The sequence below is a fragment of the Protopterus annectens genome, chromosome 3.part0, assembly GCF_019279795.1.
Source record: "Protopterus annectens isolate FY-2018-M chromosome 3.part0, PAN1.0, whole genome shotgun sequence".
NCBI lineage: Eukaryota > Metazoa > Chordata > Ceratodontiformes > Protopteridae > Protopterus > Protopterus annectens.
The window spans coordinates 845,664,655-845,683,460 of NC_056731.1; the positions used below are offsets into that span (position 1 = coordinate 845,664,655).

General features: G+C 40.1%; 1 protein-coding gene across 1 annotated transcript in view; it reads left to right on the plus strand.

Moving 5' to 3' along the window:
* The window catches only part of RELCH (RAB11 binding and LisH domain, coiled-coil and HEAT repeat containing), a gene marked incomplete in the record, with an annotated part of 1,574,926 nt that overhangs the window by 595,627 nt on the left and 960,493 nt on the right, over positions 1-18,806 (plus strand). Inside the window, 1 exon segment of the mRNA XM_044065183.1 lies at positions 3,661-3,736. Coding sequence (XP_043921118.1) covers positions 3,661-3,736 — 76 coding nt within the window.

An 18,806-nucleotide genomic window follows, 5' to 3' on the forward strand; every position in this document is an offset into this window, starting at 1 on the left:
AAGTTTATGGGGGGAAATATTGGGGGTTTTTTTTTGGGGATAAGTGGTCAAAGCCCCCTGCAAGAACGTGACATGTGAAGTTGTGTTTTAGATTTTTGTATTTGTAATGTATGTTTTGTTTTAGTGATAAGGGTTTAGTTTAGTGTAGTTGGTGGGCAGGGTGCGAGTGTGGAACTAGGTAGTTTTATGTCGAATGTTATGTTTTTTTCTTTTATATGTGTTGTGTGTATTTTACGGAGGTGTGTTGTGGTTTTGAAATGTCGGTATTGTGTGTGGGATATGTGCTGTTTCGATGTTGTGAAATGTCGGTGTTGTCGCCTCTGTATTTTGTATGTCGGTTATGTGGGATGCCGGGTAAGTGAAGTGACAATCCCTATGTAGGGGAATATTCCCTTTCCCTGGGGTTGTGCGTTCTCATAGGTAGTACATAGAATTAGCAGGTGGTGTGGAGGGACCAGGGAGGCTTGACCCCCTCCCTCCCTGCAAAAAACAATGTTATTTTTTTGCATGCCTTGAGGGGTTTTTTCAGCGCATGAGGGTTAACATGTCGATGTTCATTTTGTTGACCTTTTGCTGTCAACGTTACGGAAGCTGACATATAGACTACTTGATTGAAATGTTTGGATCCATGTATATATATCTCTGTATGTACAGATGGACATACACACACACACACACACACACACACACATGAATGTATGCATTTTGTTATCCTTGACAATGCCTACTGCACTGTAATTGGTTGAAATAGCTAATGGATAAGTTATAGTAGTACTTCTCTCAAATGGAATTTCAGAAGTAGCATAACTGAATTATGCACTGTGTTCTTGCTCAGTAATATTTTCTACTGCCGATTGTTCATTTATATGCAACATTCTCTGTGGTCAAAGTTGTGTTTGTGCGTTCCTGACCAATGTACTGAAATGGTAAGTAACAATGTATGAAGTAATGTAAATGTTCTTTACAATGCTTAGTGCAGTATTTTGATCTATTGATAAGGTGGTGCTCATGGTTTGTCAACCAGATCTCTCCCCAGTGGCCTATTTTATTAGTAACACTTACTTCACATAATGGTCTGCTTTTGTATTTTCTTACTTCTGTTTATATTGTTATTCCTTGAAACTGTTAAATGTTCTACCACATTAATGTGTTGGTGTTGTGTGCAATTGCTTTTTGTTTGCCAGTGGGAACAGAATACAGTTGCACAACCTCACTTCAAAACACACACACACACACACACACACACACACGCACACACACACACACACACACACACACACACACACACACACACACACACACACACACACACACACACACAGACAGACACACACACACAAATAAGTATATATTAATTCATTTGTTTGATATTTATGCATTAGTTGGTGATGACATAAATGTTAATTTAATACTGGAGCCATTTGCTGCATTTGTTTGTTTCAAAATTAATGTTATCGTTTTTTTTAAGTATTTTGTTTTATGCCCCATATCAAAGCATGCAGCCATAGAAGAACAGCAAGTTTAGGTTTTCATTAAGTTCTCCAGTGGTGTCTAATAAACCGTTTTTGTTGCTTTGGAGGAAGTTTTCCTCCTTGTTATATTGGTGGTCAGTGTTCTGAGTTCTGGCTGGGTGGCTGTGGGTGGGGAGATTATGTAAGTTTCTACATAAGCCACTGTTCTCATTTTGGAGCTCGAGCTGTAGACTTTTTCACCACCCAGTGGAAGCTGTGGATGCAGTTGTAGGTGGATGACATAGTTTGTAGGGGGAGGTAGGGGATGCTCACTAGTGCATTGTGGGCATGCAGGAGGCCGCATTTGCATTTCCTAAGATAAGGGCTCCAGGAAAGAAGAGATTTAAAAGAAACTGGCTTAGTGAAAAAAAAAAAAACTGATCTTCTAAGTTATGGTGGCAGTTAAGACACTCTGTGCTTATGGGAAATAAGTGTGCAAACAAATTGGTGATTGGCATGGGGCATGACCACTGCAGACAACAAGAGATTAAAAGATTCAAAAATGTTAAAACCAAACTTGATTGGAATTTCTGTGTGTGGTTTTCCTTTTTCCTATAACTAAACTGCAGGCATTATTTTGCAGTCCTTGGTTTAGGCAAACTTGACCGTTTTCTCTTAGCATAATATGTTTATTTGTATGCTTCTTGCCCCGTTCTTGTCAGACTAAACAGTGACAAGGTAATACATTAGAATCTCTTTTGTTTAGGTAACTTAGTTTTACAGGGGATGATACTGTGCTCAGTAGTTGTTTGTGGCCCATATGGGCTTTCCTTGTAAGTAGATACAAATAAATCAATTAATCTCTAGGGTTATGGCTTACAGGCCTAGCTTTTGGTGAGTGTCTCCATAGAGGTGTGCATGTTCACCCCCCCCCCCCCCCGGTGTTATGTTTTACTTTGACCTCCAAAAAAAAAAACTGGTCAGTTGGCTACTCTAAAACTCTCTTTTTTTAATTGCATTCCCTCTTGCCCGTGTGGCTCGAGTCATGGCTCAAGTCTATTAGAAATGGGTTAATTTACCCACTTAACAGATTAGTAAATTCAGTCAAATTAAGATAGGCGCTCTATGGCTATTTGATGTTTGCATATTCATTCTAGACTTGATGTATATTTTGACAGCTGTTCGATTTGCAAGCAAAAGCACGTAATGGAAGGTGGATTAGGGCTTGTAGCACAGTAGATAGTATTCCAACAAAATTTGCTTAGAAGAGATAGACTGTGCTAGTTTTCTTGTAGTACTTTAGAAGTGCTTTACTTTTAAGTATTTGATTTTGTCCCGACTGTGTTGTGGTTTGTAGTACAGGTCTGTAAATTTTTGTTGCACCCTTATAGATGTATTTTGATTTGTCCATTTTGCTACATTGTTGCTTTAAGGCACTTCTGTTGTGCCTGTGAGCAGTTGTCAGGAGGATGTGAACAGACCTTCAGAAAGTTTGGGTTGTAGTTTGGAAATATTTTGAAGAGAGTGGTTGAGGTGTGTTTGCTGGACTAGTTGGCCCTTTTCGTTTTATATTAATAGTATGGATTGCTGTGTTAGTGTGATATTTCCACAAATACATAGCTGCTACATTTATTATGTATCATTATGAACGGAAGCTGTTATTGCTCCTTGCCCACTGCTGGGTTGTATCTTCTTCTTCTTTCGGCTTTTCCTTGTTAGGGGTCGCCACAGCGGATCACCTGTCCGCTCATGATTGGCAGTGGAGTTTTGCAGTGTCGAGTTGCCAGCCCGGTGCCCAACCTTCCACAGAAGGCACACACACACACACGCACTCACACCTAGGGCCAGTTTATAGTGTCCAATCCACTGAAACCCACGAGACCACAGGGAGGACATGCAGACTCCACACAGAAGGCACCCCAGCTGAGGATCGAACCAGAGAACCTCTTGCTGTGAGGCAGCAATGCTAACCACTGCACCACTGTGGCCACCCTGCCCACTGCTAGGTTGTATACAGAACCTTATTTGAGCATGAGTGTTAAGTGTTGCTTTATTGCTGTGCATTTGGGTTGCCATTTACTTTATTGCTTTGATTTCTTTTAAGATTTAAGGTTGCTTAAGTATTAAATGGTGATCTACTGATTGCTTCTTCAGTTAGTTCACTTTCAGTCTGGGTGTTTTTTCACTTAAATTAATCAATCTTTTCTAGAAAACTGTCAAGTGCGTTCCATCAGGCTCTTCTGTCATTCTGTCGAACGTCAGCTGACAGCCGGTTGGGGTCTGAGGTAAGAAAGTTTTTAATATATTTTTGCTTTTATAAAGAAGGCTCTCCATGTTTTAAAAATAACTTTGTTGTAAATTGACAGCACCACTTCTCATTAAAAACATTTGTATGTGGCGCAGTAGGCTGTAATATTTACATGTGTTAATTCTTTTTACTTTATATATGTAGTATATGTGTATGTAATATAGGAGATGGATCCTTCTTGGTGTGATAACATTCTACAGGTTAGAAATAAGTTTATTTACATTTAAACTGGAACATCATGGTATCAAAACAATGCATTATATATATTGCTGTTCCACTGTTAAAGAATTTAAAATATTTCCTTGCAAATCCCATGCGCTTGAAATTACTAGGTTATTTGTAACATTGCACAGTATGCCATCTGGTGACATTAACAGAACAGAAAAATTCTTTATTATGTTTTTTGACAACTTTGTTTGCTATTGTCTGTATGAACTGTTTTACTTTGTATAATGCTGGAGCTTTTGCATGGCCTAGTTAGACTTTCTCAGTAAACAAATGTAAATAAATAAATAAATGAACTATCTGCATATCTGTTCGGATACTTAGCCAACAATATTTAAGTGCATTTATTTCTATCCTTCCCTTACTTTAATATGAAATTAAGTTGAACTAAGCATCTACTGCAGATCGTAAACCAAGTAAAATCCAAAAACTAAAACTGTCAGGACAGCCAAACTGTTCCTAAAGTAACTTTTATTGCAAAACCATTTAAAATATTAGTGCTTTCGTCTAACGTATTGTATACATCTTCAGAAGGAAATAAAAGTACCTAAAAAGGCTGTAACATCATAAGAACAGTCTAAAACAGCCCCTTTTTATATCAAACGGGAAGTGTGTAACAAACGGGAAGTGTGTAACAGTATCAAAAAAGACCATCAAAATTATTAGTGACCTGTGCAACTTAAAAATAACTTGTGTTGTTTAAAAACAATAGTGAAACTTTATAACACTGAAAACCACTGTCAACAAGTCAAGCAAGAAAATAATAAAAGATTCACTTTGAAAATAAAAAGTAGCATTCTGCCACTTAATACTCTAAATAGGTTGCAGAAAAAGTAAAATATGCAATGTAAGCTCAAAGTTTAGAAGCTAAAAAAATGTTAGTGTCTGATTAAAATAATTAACTGTATTAATTACTTTAATTATTCAATCACCAAATACTTAAAGCTACAAGAATGAATTCATAAAAGACCGATCTCCTTATGCAATAATGTATACTCCATGCTAAAAAATTTTCACGTAATGCTCAAACATTCTTGTAGCTTCAAGAAAGTATTTGGTGATTAACTGTATTACTTACTTAATTATTTAGTTTTATCAACCAATGGAGTGCGTCTTAGAATAGTATTTAAAGATGGCCATTGAAATGCTTTTCATTCTGATGAAGTCTCCTAGCAGGACAAAAGCACTCAATTCTTGAATAAATGGTGATTTTAAACCATTTGGACGCTCAACTGTGTTTTTTTAATCTGGTATCGATAAGACTGTTATGAAGCATGACTTTTCTCAAAACATTAAAGACTTCCGCCGCTCCTGTTGTCCTATCCCAATATTGTTCACAGGAGTATAAGTTAGAGTTTGTATCCAAGATGCATAGTCTTGCAGTGATCCTCAGTGACTTACTGACATTGTGTGACTAAGTGTCGCTGGTTTAGTCATTTTATCATCTGTTGTGGAGCATCACCTGCATTAAGTATCTTTTTCTACTGAGAATATTCTAGTGGTTGTACAAGCAGGGATTATTTCTCATTTGGATTATTAAGCTATGCCTTTCTAACACTGATCTTGACAGGTTGTAGCAGGTACAGAGCTGAGTTGTGAATCTCCTTACAGGATACTTGCTTTATTCCTTTTAAGTGAAATATCTACTTTAAACTCCTTGTGGTGGTATTTAAAGCCCTACATGAACAGGATCATGCCTTTTTGAAAGAGCTGATGGTGCCTTACCAGTTGTTTTGTGCACTTCACTCAACTCCCTTGGGTTTAGTATCAGTCCCTAAGTTTGGGCCTGCTTTATTTAGTTGTGAATGCTTTGTATTTCGTGCATCTGACCTTTGGGATGTGATACAAAGGCAGCTTTATAAACATTCCCTGTACTCATTTTGAAATTCCTTAAAAATCTGCATATTTGCACAGAATTTTGAGATGCATTTTAGCTCATTTCATTTCTTTGTTAATATTGTATTTTTTTAATCCATAGCCTGATTGCTGTCTAGTTGAGCCTAGGTTGGATTTTATTTGTATTGCATGTCCCTAGTTAGAGAAATTATAAGTAAGCTAATGCTTGCTTGATACTTGGAGACTACAGGCACTTGATCTTGTCTTGCTTGCAGACCATTTATTTATGTAATGAATATAGGTTGGATTTGAATTGCATAATTGTGGAAGGGCTGAGGAGCAAAGTGTACTGCTGAAATGAATTTAGATGGCTTTATAAATATGGACGCATTGTGAGAAAATAAAAAAATGGACACTTTAGCCAACTCCTTGGCATTGAAGGAAAAAGCCCTGACTGTGACCCAGGTGACCTGGGTTTAAGTTGCTGCTTGTATGCGTGATAGGTTGGCAGGAATCTGAGAGGAATGACAGGGTTTTGCCTGCTTATGTCTGTTTGGGGTGAAGGACTGGGAAGACATGCTTGCTGGGCAGAGCATTTGCTGAGATTCTGGTGGAGAATGGAGTGCTTGGTCAGACATGTGGGTTGGTCTCTGAGCATTTCTGATGTAGGAGTCAGAGTTGCTCCTATAGGTCATGCCTCATTACAGGCAGTCCTACATGCATAGGTGTTGACTTGTAATGGTATAGGGCTGTAATCATAACCTGCATACCCTTCCTTTGCAAATGGCTGTTACTCTTTTGGCATGCACTTTCTGCTTGTATTGTTTGTCAATGTAAACAAGGTGATGGTGACCTAGCTAGTGGTTAAGATGGTTAACGCTGCCTTATGGAAGTGTTGATGAGGTGTCATGGGTTGTAAGAGAACCCAGTACAGTGTAGCAGATGAACAGACCTAACTACCCAAGCAGTAATTGTGGCAAAAAAAAAAAAGTGAAGTGGACTTTTATGATGGGTCCCTTTGTGCGTCAGTACAAGTCTGACTTGTGTCAGAATAGTAAAAAAAAACTAAACGAAAGTGGTACCTCTGCAGGACAAAGCATACTAGTGAAAACTTAGACTTCTGGTAACTGAGGTAGTGTAAAATATACAGTAGAAAGATGAAAACTGCATTTGTTTTCAGAGTTGAATCTTTACCACTCCTGTGAGAAATTCATTTTATTTTGTCATTTCAGTCACTAAGGAGGTTCCTCCAATGTCCACGTGTTCTGCATGGTTGCCTGAGAAGAAAAGGCATTGAAAAAATATGACTGTGCTTAGTCCAGGCGCATAATAGAAAGCCTTTAAATTAGCAAAAATCCAGAATGACATGAAAAGGTCCATTGAGACTTTCAGAGGTTCTGCAACTGTATCAACTGTATTCCTTCCACTGACACCATAAAGACTGTGATTGGTATTGTGCTTCTGAAGAGAGTAGCTTTGCACTGTTTTAAGATTAGCTAGCAAAGTTCACTTCCCTAGTGTTCAACATGTTGATAAAAATCTTAATGAAATGGTACAGTAGTTAGCAAGGCTTAATGTCAACGCAAGAGCATTTTTGCGATGATATGAATGAGAGTACCGTCAGTTCTACAACAATGTGTGCGTTTGATTTTCATGCAGTCAGTGTATCTAATTTTTAATTGTGTTTTTGCAAATGTAATTTTTTTGTTTTGGGGATGTTATCAGGGGCTTTTAATATATTGGAATGTAAAATGATTATAACATTTAGAACTGTGTCACCATTTGCTTTAAACAGTAGAATTTCTTGGCAATTTTTAACATGGTGCTTTGATTTGAATTTCATTGTGCTATTACTTTTTAGTAATTTATTGACTGGAGTTTTAAATTAATGAGTTTATGTAGATGAGCATGATGTATGTGGCTTCTGTTTGATTCCCCTAGAAGGCTTAATAGCTGAGATGCTAGGGTGTAATAAAATCCTTGTTTTCTGTGCCTTTGTGCCTATTTATTTATTTTTTACATTTGTTAACCGGGTTAGTCTGGCTGAGCTTTTGGCTCATTTTCAGCAGAGACCCGGGGAGAAAAGCTCCTCAGGACTAGAAAACAATTTATTAAATTTTAGTAACATAGTAGTAACAATCAGCTATAGGATCTTAACAAGTAGAGACCTGGAGAGAAAAAAATCTCCTCAGGCAATTCAATTATACAGAGTATTAACAATTGGCAGACCAGTATGCAAGTTGTTTCAAACAAGGTTTTAAACAATTAGCTGAAGAAAATGTAACTAGTTACAATATTATTAAAGCTGCTTAGAGCAAAATGAGTTAATAGGCAGATGCTTATTTAAAGTGGGTAGGATCTAGTTGTATAGGGGTTTGGAAACAAGAAAGGAAAGTAAGAATGGCTAGTAGGAGATGTAGGGGAGGTAGAGTATAGGAGACAGACTAGACAGGTAGGTTGTTTTGAGACTGTAAGAATGGTTGGAGATGGAGGAAGGGAAGAGGCAGGGGAATAGTATTAGAGATGCGTTGAGTGAGGTGGTAAAGTAGGTGAATGTCATACATTTCATTTTGTTGTAGTTTAATGAGCATGTTACTTTACTATCTGAATCTGTTCAGTAGCACTGTTGTATTGTTTGATGTTACTTTGAGGTATCTTGCAGTAGATCCAAGTAATGGGACTTTCCTATGGCAGTCATCTGTCTCTGATGTCAGTTTAATGATCTTGTACCACTATTCGCCCCTAATCAGAATATATATCAGAGTATAAAATGAGAGGCGCTTGTATGTATGTGTCTCTTAGCTTTTTTCAGGACAGATCTCCAAAGTTTTTATACATTAACATCAGATGAAGCAATTTGGTTTGTCTGCAATTTTTTTTGCTTTAATTGTAGACTCTTCTTACTCCTCAAATCAGTCAGTCAGTCATAGCATCCAGCCATCCATTTCTCAGCAACTCACCATCTTTCACGTGGTTATGAGAAAGCCAAACCCTGTCTTGACAGCCAGTGGCTGTATGGCATAAAAACTCATTCTAGATAGACAAAATCTAACCTTTCTGTTTTTGTCTTACTTTATATTCTTGACAAAATTTTCAAATGTTTCTTCCTCAAACATATAGGAAATCTCTATTGTGTTTCTGTCTGTCTGTGCACATACATATGTGCATGCTTTTGCGTGGGGGAGGGGAAGAGCAGTCCGATATCTCTATTCATCGCCTATACTTTATCTTGCCCATGGTCCCATTATAGTGCTATGCTTTGTTCTTCATATATGTTAAGCATTTCTGTCATACAAAAAACTTTTAAGGTTTTAAAAGGTTATCTGTTGGACCTTTACGTCACTAGGATACAATATTATAGTTCTTCCCTGATCGTCTGTGTTGTGTGATGTGGTCCAAAGTGTGTGATTTGGTTACTAGAAGTCAGAGAGGTGAATGAGTCACTCATTGCCAGTGCAAGGCCAGCATGAAACTACACAGAGTAAAGTCTTTCAGTTTGAAAGGTGAAGTGAATAGAGGCAACTGTTACAAGGCTGCCTCATGGCAAACCTAAGGTCCATTGTTAAGTTTTCACAGTACAGATATGTGCACTCCAAATGGTGTTTGAGCAGAAGGGAATCCTGAATGAGGAGGTCAGAGCTAGAATCAGAAGGGCTGCAGCCAACTGGCAGAGTATGTGAGGGGTAGTGTATGGTAGCAGAATGCCAAAGAAACTGAAAAGTGAGGTGTACAAAAATAAAGTGTGATTAATACTTCTGTGTGGTGCAGAAGCCTGGGCAGTGAAGGCAGAGCAGTTGCAAAAGCAGGAAGTAATGAAGATAAAGTGCCTCAGACAGGTGGTAGGCTGCACACTGTGGGACAAATGAAGTCACTGCATCAAAGCTGAAGCCAAGTAGCTTCAACTGCAAAGAATGTCAGAGTAGATAACAGTGGTTTTGGGCACATGCAGGAAAGCAGAAGGATGATAAGGCTGAAGAGCATTTGGTATAAACAGGAAAAAGGAAAGAGTAAATGAGGTTGTCCAGCAAAGATATGGGTGACTTGTGTCAGAGAAGATATGTGACAGCCAGGCAAGACCCTTGAAGAAGGTAGAAGAGTGGTACTGAATCAAAGTGATGTTAGCTGATGTGGCACCCTGACCCCTTGTAGAAAAATGGGGTTGGTGATGATGCATCACTAAGGGGGCAAAATCTTTCACGTTTGGTGCCTGATAAGTTGCTGAGTATTTTGACAGTAGAGGAAAATTGATGACTGTGGATCCGTCTTTAATCCCTGAGCATTAATCAGGCTGCTAACAGAGTATCTCTGTTGTGTCATTTGACTGTGTCAGCAGGGATACAGGCCAGTATCATAGACCCATGAGTTTGGATTTTATTTTCTTTACTTTTCTGAAATATTCTGATGCTCACATGCCCACATTCTAAGTTTTTGGTTATACTGTGTTCTTGTTTGCTGTCGTAGAAAATAACAGGCTATGCACTGAGTTAGCCTCAACAGCAACAAGTAGGTGTATTACCCAGTTGCAAAAGAGAGGCAAATAACTTTTCTTAGTGGCTAACCTGTACTATGCACCAGCCATGTTGTACAGTTGGTACTTTGAGACATTTACTTATCTTCTGGGCAGCAGTGCAGTGGTGGTACGGCGGTAGCATTGTTACCTCACAGCATGAGGTTCTTCCATTCGATTCTCGGCTTGGCATGGGAGTGCCTTCTGTGTGGAGTCTGCATGTCCTCTCCGCGGTTGGGTAGCATTCGAAAGACGTGTGCGTAAATGGGCATGCCTTCGTTGAAGGTTGGGCATCGAGCTGGCACCTCGGTGTTTCGTAAAGAAATCTACTGCCAATCATTAGCGGACCGGAGTTCCGCTGTGGCGACCCCTTACCGGGAAAAAGCCGAAAGACAAACGACAAATTATCTTCTGGGCAGCCTAGGCTATTTTCAAGCTAGGTAACAGGATGCTTCCACGTTATCGTGACAGCAGGTTCATGTAAGAGCTTCCTCAGTTCAGAGAAATACTGCCATTAATTTTGTAAGGAGAGATGGAGGTGGTCCTAGCTCTAGATTCACAGCCTCCCATACTCCACCTCACAGTATGATGTAGGAGAACAGTTTTCACTACAGTTTCTTACCACCCGACAGAAGTTAGTGCTAAAAAAAGAGGCTGTTGGAACTATGAAATACAGGTAGTTTGTGAAGTTTGTTGGGAAAATCGTACTACAAAAGTACACTACTGCAAAAAAAAAAAAAAAAAAAAAAAGATTCTAGAAAAATGTATTCATTCTCAACTTCTTCACCATCTGACTCACAACCACATCCTCTCCCCCACCCAACATGGATTTAGGCTAGGACATATTATCACCACTGCCCTTATATCCTTAATGGACACTGTCAACCGAGCCTGTGACACTGGTAAAATTTGTATCTTCACTATTTCTTGATCTTTCTAAAGCTTTCGATACTATATCCCACTCTCTCCTTCTAACAAAACTCTCTAACACAGGTACCTCACCTCAAACTCTAAATTGGTTCACTAATTACCTCACTAACAGGCAGCAAACAACTAAATGGAAGAACTCTTACTCCCCTCTCCTAAACATCACCACCAGTGTTCCTCAAGGCTCCATTTTAGGTCCACTTCTGTTTAGCATATTTATCAATAACTTCCACACCACACTTTCTCATGGCTCATTCCAGTATGCAAATGACAACACTATAATCTGCACTGCAAACAACTCCTTAGCACTACAGCAGCTCACCCAAAATGCCCTCTCCTCCACTGAAATTTGGATGTCTAATAATCATCTTGCCCTGAACTCCAACAAAACCAAAATAGTAATCTTTGCCCCCAAAAAGTCCACCCCCCTTCAAAAAGAGAACTTCACCATTCAATCCCAAAATGGTACCACCATTGACATTGTACCTAGCACAAAACTCCTAGGTGTCATCATAAATGAAAACCTCACATTCGACCTGCACATCCAGTCCAGTGTCAAAAAGACACATCAAAAGCTTGGCACTCTCTACTGACACAAACATCTACTCAGTGCGTCATAGGTTCGTAGGTTGGGACTAGGCTATTGCCACTTCTTTTCTATTACCCTCTCTTTTATACAGTGCGCCCCTCCTCACCAACATTGTCTTCTCTAAAGTCCAAACTAGACTCATGCTACAACAAAATTGCTAAGTTTAAGTTACTATTTCACCTTCATCCATCTAACTACAGCTCACAAACTCATTCATAATCCATCCATGTGCCCTGCTGTGTCTTCTATACTTACTTTATACCATCCTAATAGACCACTCCTGTCCAGCAACCAATTGCTAGTAAATGTAGAAAAACCCAAACTTTTGGCTGGCCAGATGCTTTACTCCTTTACCATCACAAAATTTTGGAACTCACTCCCCCAACACTTAGATCCACCCACTCAGTAACCCTCTTCAAGACATCTCTGAAACAACACCTCTCCTCATCTTGGCTGTGCACATGTGCTAACACCATATCTCATATAACCTAACTTCATCCATCACAACTATTCTCACCCTCACTCTACTACTCTGGAATCCTCCTTTCACATCCACCTGTCTTTTTGCTTACTCCACCTCCCCATCCTGTCCACTTCCGACTTCTGCTAACCCTCATTGTCCTACCATTGATCCCTCCAGTCTACTTCCGTCTCTTCCTAACCCTTATAGACCTACCATTGAACCAGGCAAGACATTCAGATACTCTCACAGCCTACCTTAATATCTTACCGCCACTTGCATCTGCAACAGTATCCACCGACTTACCAGTTTCCTGCAACAGGACTCGTATAGCCTGTTGCTAAGCTAACGTGTGAAAAGTTTAAGTACCTAGTCTCTGATTAATTTCTATATCCACTTTGCATCCACTGCAGTAAGTGTCCTGTATAAATTTGCTAGATGAAAAATACTAATATAGATTGTTCTCATGTATACACTCCATTGCTTGTATGATATATTTGATTTGAGAATGATTACTTATGTACTTTTTTTTTCCACCAATTGTATAAGCTGCCAATAATATGTACTAAATGTCTTTATTAATATAAATTCTGTATTGTATGTGAAATGTCTTATATGTGGAGCTTTTCTCCCTGGGACTCCACTGAATATGAGCATTTCTGGACCATCCCGGTAAACAAATGCAAATAATAAATAAATAAACATTTTACAGCTACATGTCACAGATAAACCATGCAGCCTCTCCTTTAGCAGTACTGAAACTGGAGATTTGGTCACTAGAGTTTAAATCAGTCCATGATTTGCAACAAATTACAGATTTTCCCCCTACTTTCTCCAGTTAATTTGCTGTCTAAGAGATTAGATGCCTATCCACATATCACGGTGAGATGATATGACTGAAAATTCCTGCAGTACGAGGTGGGCAGCCATCTCTATCACTTTCAGTCCTTTCTGTTTTGTCATTCATCAATATTGATGGTCTCCAAGTTGTATAGCAGTAGTACCCTTCCCATGACAACACATTCAAATTTTCTGTTTGCTTTGCAGTGAAGTTGCTCAGAATAGCCTTGTTGCGTCTGAGTAGGCAAGGGGCAACATATTCTTTCTCCTTTGGTGAGAAACTTTAAATGGTGGGGCTGGTGCTGAAACACCAGATGTAGTGGGTAGTGAGGTTTTCTAATCAGGCAGATGACTTTGCATCGGGGATGGTGACTAAAATGTTCATGTTTTACATTTAGATTTCTTTAAGTGGAGCAATCCTATTGGGTCTGTTGTCACCCTATTGAAAGCCATACTACTAGAATTTTCCTCCATGTTTTAGAGAGACCAGATAATATTTTGGATGTTTCTGCATTGGATTGTGAAAAGGATTTCTTTTACACCCCCATTTCCTCTCCTACAGAAGGACTTGCTGAAAAGAAAAACAGGACATGGCAGTAATCATACCATTTGCATCCAAAGCTTTGATAGCACTGGTTCTCAACTGCTTCATATTCTAGCTAGAATTACTCTCTCTGTTTGCCATATAGCCAGACTCCCCTGTCTGTTGACAGTCAGAATTTTACATTTCAGACTGAAAACCCTTCTTTCTTAGTCCTCCTTGATTGATACATACTTAATTCTTAAATTGCTGCAGCTACCTCTTAGATTAAAAATTTTCATGTGCCAAGAAAAAAGGGGGCTGATGTTTAAATTATTCCTTAAAATTGTATTCAGTCTTAAACAACCACCCCTAAGAGGACCAAGTCCTTCCTTGGGATTTGAATATTTCTGAAAAGCTTCCATTTTCTCTGTTTTATCATGTAGCCATCTGAGATTGGTTATTCTGTAGGCTGTAGTGTCTAGTTAAAGAATTTGACTTGTGGGCTCTGCCATCTGTAGAGCAGAGCAACTGTGAATAAATACAAGGTTCACTTGTAACAGTATCTGATTACATTTTAAAGTATATCGTTGGTTTACCTTTACACTGTCCTGTTGGAAGTACTGCCGAAAGGCTGCTACACTGATGTTAGAGGACCAAATTATTTTATTAAAATCAGCTCTTTATTGAGAAATGGTTAGATAATGTCCAGGCAAGATGTCATAAATGAGATTAAAAAGTGCATTTTGTATCTGTATCTCAAATAATGTAGCTCTTTGGAAGGATGGTAAAGCTAAATTTACAAGAGCTGTAACTACTTCAAGACCTTCCATGAGTTCATAGGTATATATTACACTAACAACCACTGGGACATTTTTAGGCATAGCCATGCATCCCAAATGTATCTGATAAGTTTAGGTACTTTTAATATTATTTTAAAGGGGAATATGCAGATGAGGCCTTCGATCATTAAGCATTTAGATGCTGCGTCTGTCCATTAGGGACATAGGTGCTAAAACATGGGTGAATTTGTGATTCCCCATCTACTGGTCCTCGTTACACTTGAATTGATGTAGGGAAGAATTCTGCTTCACATGGATAGGGAAGTCTGTTTCAGAGAAGGGTTGCTTCTGAGGTACATACCTGTCCCTCCAGCATTTCCCATTTGTCACAAGGAATGCTTAACTCCCTTGACTGGTTAATTCTGATGCTGTTTGTATTAATCAGAGTGGGATCCCAAGATGCCCCGTATGCCAGGCATAGATAGCTCCTTAACAGTCTGTAGGGGACTGAGTATAGAGAATAGGGCTTTTTAGACAATACACACAGGACATGTTGCTTATGCCCTGTGTCCTTTTTGTGAAGAACCTCTGTGAACGTCCTACTTGTTGCATATGTCTGGTCAGGTAAATACTGACCGAGGGAAGTTGTTCTCAGTAGTTTGATGAGGGCCAAATACAATGGAACAATGAATTTCCTGGACTAAGATGCCATACCCTTGTTTGTAAGTTGCACAACACAGAATGATTTCCTTATTGTAGACACATGATGGTCGAAGATCTGGTTACTGTCTACATGCATCCCCAAATCCCTGACTACTGGGTCTACTATTAGGGGTGTGTTATCAGTGAGGTAGTTTCCAGGGGTAGCTGACTTCCCAAAGGATACGGTTATAGATTTTTTAGAATTTAATTTTAGACCATGGCTGTAGCACCTGTTATTTGTCTAAGTCATGTCTTCTTTGAAGATTAGTGTCTTTTGGGGGGGTGGATTCTATGTCTACACCTATTTTGCAATTGTCTGCAAACTTGGTCAACCAGAGGCCCTTGACATCAGCCTTGACTTCAGAGAAGTAGATGCCAGAAAGGAGCGGGCCCAGCACACAGTCCTGGGGGACTTCGCAAATGACGACCTGTTTGTGGAGGTTGACTTCCCTATCTTAACTTCTTTGGTCCAACCTGAGAGCCACCTGGCTATCCAGTGGGTGACATAGGAATTTATACCTAATTCCATAAAGTTTGTTTACAGTGCTTGAGTGGGGTATTGTATCAAATGTCTTGGCCAGGTCGAGATAGGCAGTATGTACCATTTTGCCCTTATTCATTTCTTTGGTGGCATTCATGGAGAAGATCATTAGGTTGAGTAGGCATGGTATGCCCTTGATGAAACACCTGGATTGGATCCAGTGTCTGAAGACTTTCTGTGTCGTCGTTCATCATTTCCATGATTTGCATATGAGACTAGACAAACTTATGGGTCTGTAATTACTGGAGTGTGTAGATGACCCCCCATGTGTGTTGTGGGATGACCGTTGCAGATGTCCGTTCATGTCACTGTTGCAGTATTCTTTACAGTGGGCAGTATTGTTTACAGTAGGGATCCTCTGCCAAGGCTAGCCCAATGTTGGCCAGTATACCAAAGCCTTTTGGTTGTAAAGGGTACACCGTTCGTCACACATATGCTCCTCATGCACAGTGTAGGACATAAAGGTGACATCCTCAGAACTTCTTTGCTGACCGTCCGAATGCCATCTTAGACGGTCAGTCTGAACACCAGTTCATCGGCTGGTTCTACCACTTCAAATAAGTGCCCCCTTGGGATTTTTGTTTTTATCATCTTTTGTTTGCCTTGTAATCTGGTTGTTGGGTTTCATGTCATCCAGTGTGGGAGACAGACTCCCCATAAAGATTGTCATAAGTTAATAGATGGGTACTAGCCTATTGGCCCAAGGACTTAAGTAAGCCTAGCCACTAAAGTTCCCTGGCTTACGCCACCCAAGACAGCTATTTTCCTGTGCCCCCGTCGAGCAGAGCCACAGAAGTGAACCCCGGGGTATATTTCCTATTTCCCATCCACTCATCAAGATTTTTCTTGAAGAGTGCTAATGGGGAACTTTGCTTGACATAGATGGGTAGCTTGTTCCAGAGTATAGGAAGTCTCTGGGACAGGAACCTATCCCTCCAGCATGTCCTGTTTATTGTGGTGGCAAGGTTTAGGTCCCTACAGTGTGTAGCTCGGAGGGGTTGGGATTTCTTTAGGTGTAGCATGTCCAGCAGCTCTGAGTTTGACATAGCTTTTATATGTTGGGCAGAGATCACCTCGGAGTAGGCGATGTGCTACAGAGTAAAGCTGGAGTTTTTTGAGACAGTCAGTGTAGGGTATCTGTTTGAGGCCAGTAATCCTCTTTGTGAGGTACTTCTGTGACCTTTCCAGCTGCTGCTGATGTCTTGTGAGGTACCTTCCAAAAGGGGTGTTGTACTCTATAATGGGTCTAATGAGTGTTGAGTAGAGGGGAACAATGACCTCTTTTTTTTTTCCTGGATGAGAACCCTTTTGTGATGAGATGTGCCATGCAGAAGGATTTCCTAACTACTGTGGTGATGTGATTATCAAAGGAGAGACTACTGTCCACCTGGGTTCCAAGGTCTCTTATCACACATTCAGCATTAAGTAGACTGCCGCCTATGTGGTAGTTCATGGGTACAGAGTTTGAGCAGTGTTTGTTCTGTTCAGGTGCTTCACACGACCATATGTCTTGCGAGATTTGTCAGTCCTTTTCCGTAAGATGTTGAGGAGTCTGCTTTTTTCCCTAGCAGTTTATCTTGAGAACCAGTGACTTAAATTATTGGCTAAGGATACCATGGAAGGATCTTCCTGGCCCGAGGGCCAGCTGTCCATGAAGAAAAAGGCCAATAAAGTTAGGTCTGGTTCTTCAGCTCTACCGCCTCCACTGGATGTCTGTCTTGAGGCTGGTGAAAGCCCAGGGGAACATCAGGTTTCTTTCTCAGATTCCTCTGGCTCAACTGCTTTGGAGGTCAGCATGGACCTGATGCCATGCATGTCCATGAAGATTTTGCAGACATCCACCTCAGATGTACAGGGTGAACTGCATCTGGTTATTACTGAAGGGTCTAGATGTGTTCCTCAAATTTTAGTTAGAGAAGAGGTCCTGACTACCATTATCAAGTGCTGTCAGGGGTCAGAGCCCCCAAAATTTTTCAAGGCTGACGTCCCACTCAAAAAGAAGCAGAAAACAAATTATATTTCGCCTGCTCCCAAAGATCCTCAGAGTGAATGGCAGAACTTCACTCAAGGCTTGTTTAATGCCATTATGGCTCTCAAGCCTCCACAGTGTGCTCCTGTTCCTGGTCCCCCTGGTCTTCTACTCCTCTTAAGAGGCCTAGGGAGCAGGATTCTTCTGAAGAGGAAGCTGCTGATTCTGGTGTCCCTGACTTTTTCCTCTCAGATTCCTTCGCCACTTGACTGTGGTTCTGAGTCTATCAGTCCTGACTGTCTTTTTGAGAAGATTTATTTTGGTGATACTGTTTACAGAATGATGGAATTTTTCAAATGGGACTATGCTCAACTGTCTGATGCTGAGTAGCGGTACTGATAGCGTTTGCAAATGGAGTCTCAAAGGCCCTCTGCTGTTCCTCTGGTTCTTGCTGCCTTGCTGGATGCTTTTTCTACTGCTTGCCAGTCCTCCTGATTCTCAACCCCTTGCTTCCAAAAAAACTGATACGTTTTGTAAATTGCCTGAAGACTGCAAGTTTCTTTAAGTGTCCCTCTTCTGGCCCCTCTGTATTGTTTGTGGCTTCTGATAAGCCTTCCAAAATTGTTGACATCCACTAAATTGCTACCATCTGATAAGGATAGCAGAATCATGGAGAGGCTGGGTAAGAAGGTATATACTTCTGCTACTGTAGCCTTTAGAGCTGTTAACTATCAGACACACATGACTAGGTATGTTTTGGCTCTTCTCTTTCAAGCCATTCAGGCTGTTTTTGGTTTCCGTGATTCTGAGAGGAAGGCTTCTGCTCCTGCTTTGATTGGGACATCCTCCCAAGTAGCTCACAATTCCATTAAATGCAGCTATGATGCAGCTGATGCTTCATCTAGGCTGCTGTTTTTGGATTTGTTTTGAGGAGGTATTCCGGTCTCAGACTTCAGCCTATACCTGATGATATCAAGGCTAAACTGATGGATGCTCCTGAATTCTAAGTATTTGTGTGGTTTGGAACTGCTGTGGCAGAGTTGTTTAAGTCCCTGCAAGAAAAGAACAAGGCTTTACAAGAGTTGAAACAGATTTTTGATGTTCATCGTGTTTCACTGTTGCAGTCATTACACTATTCTGCTGGCAGGC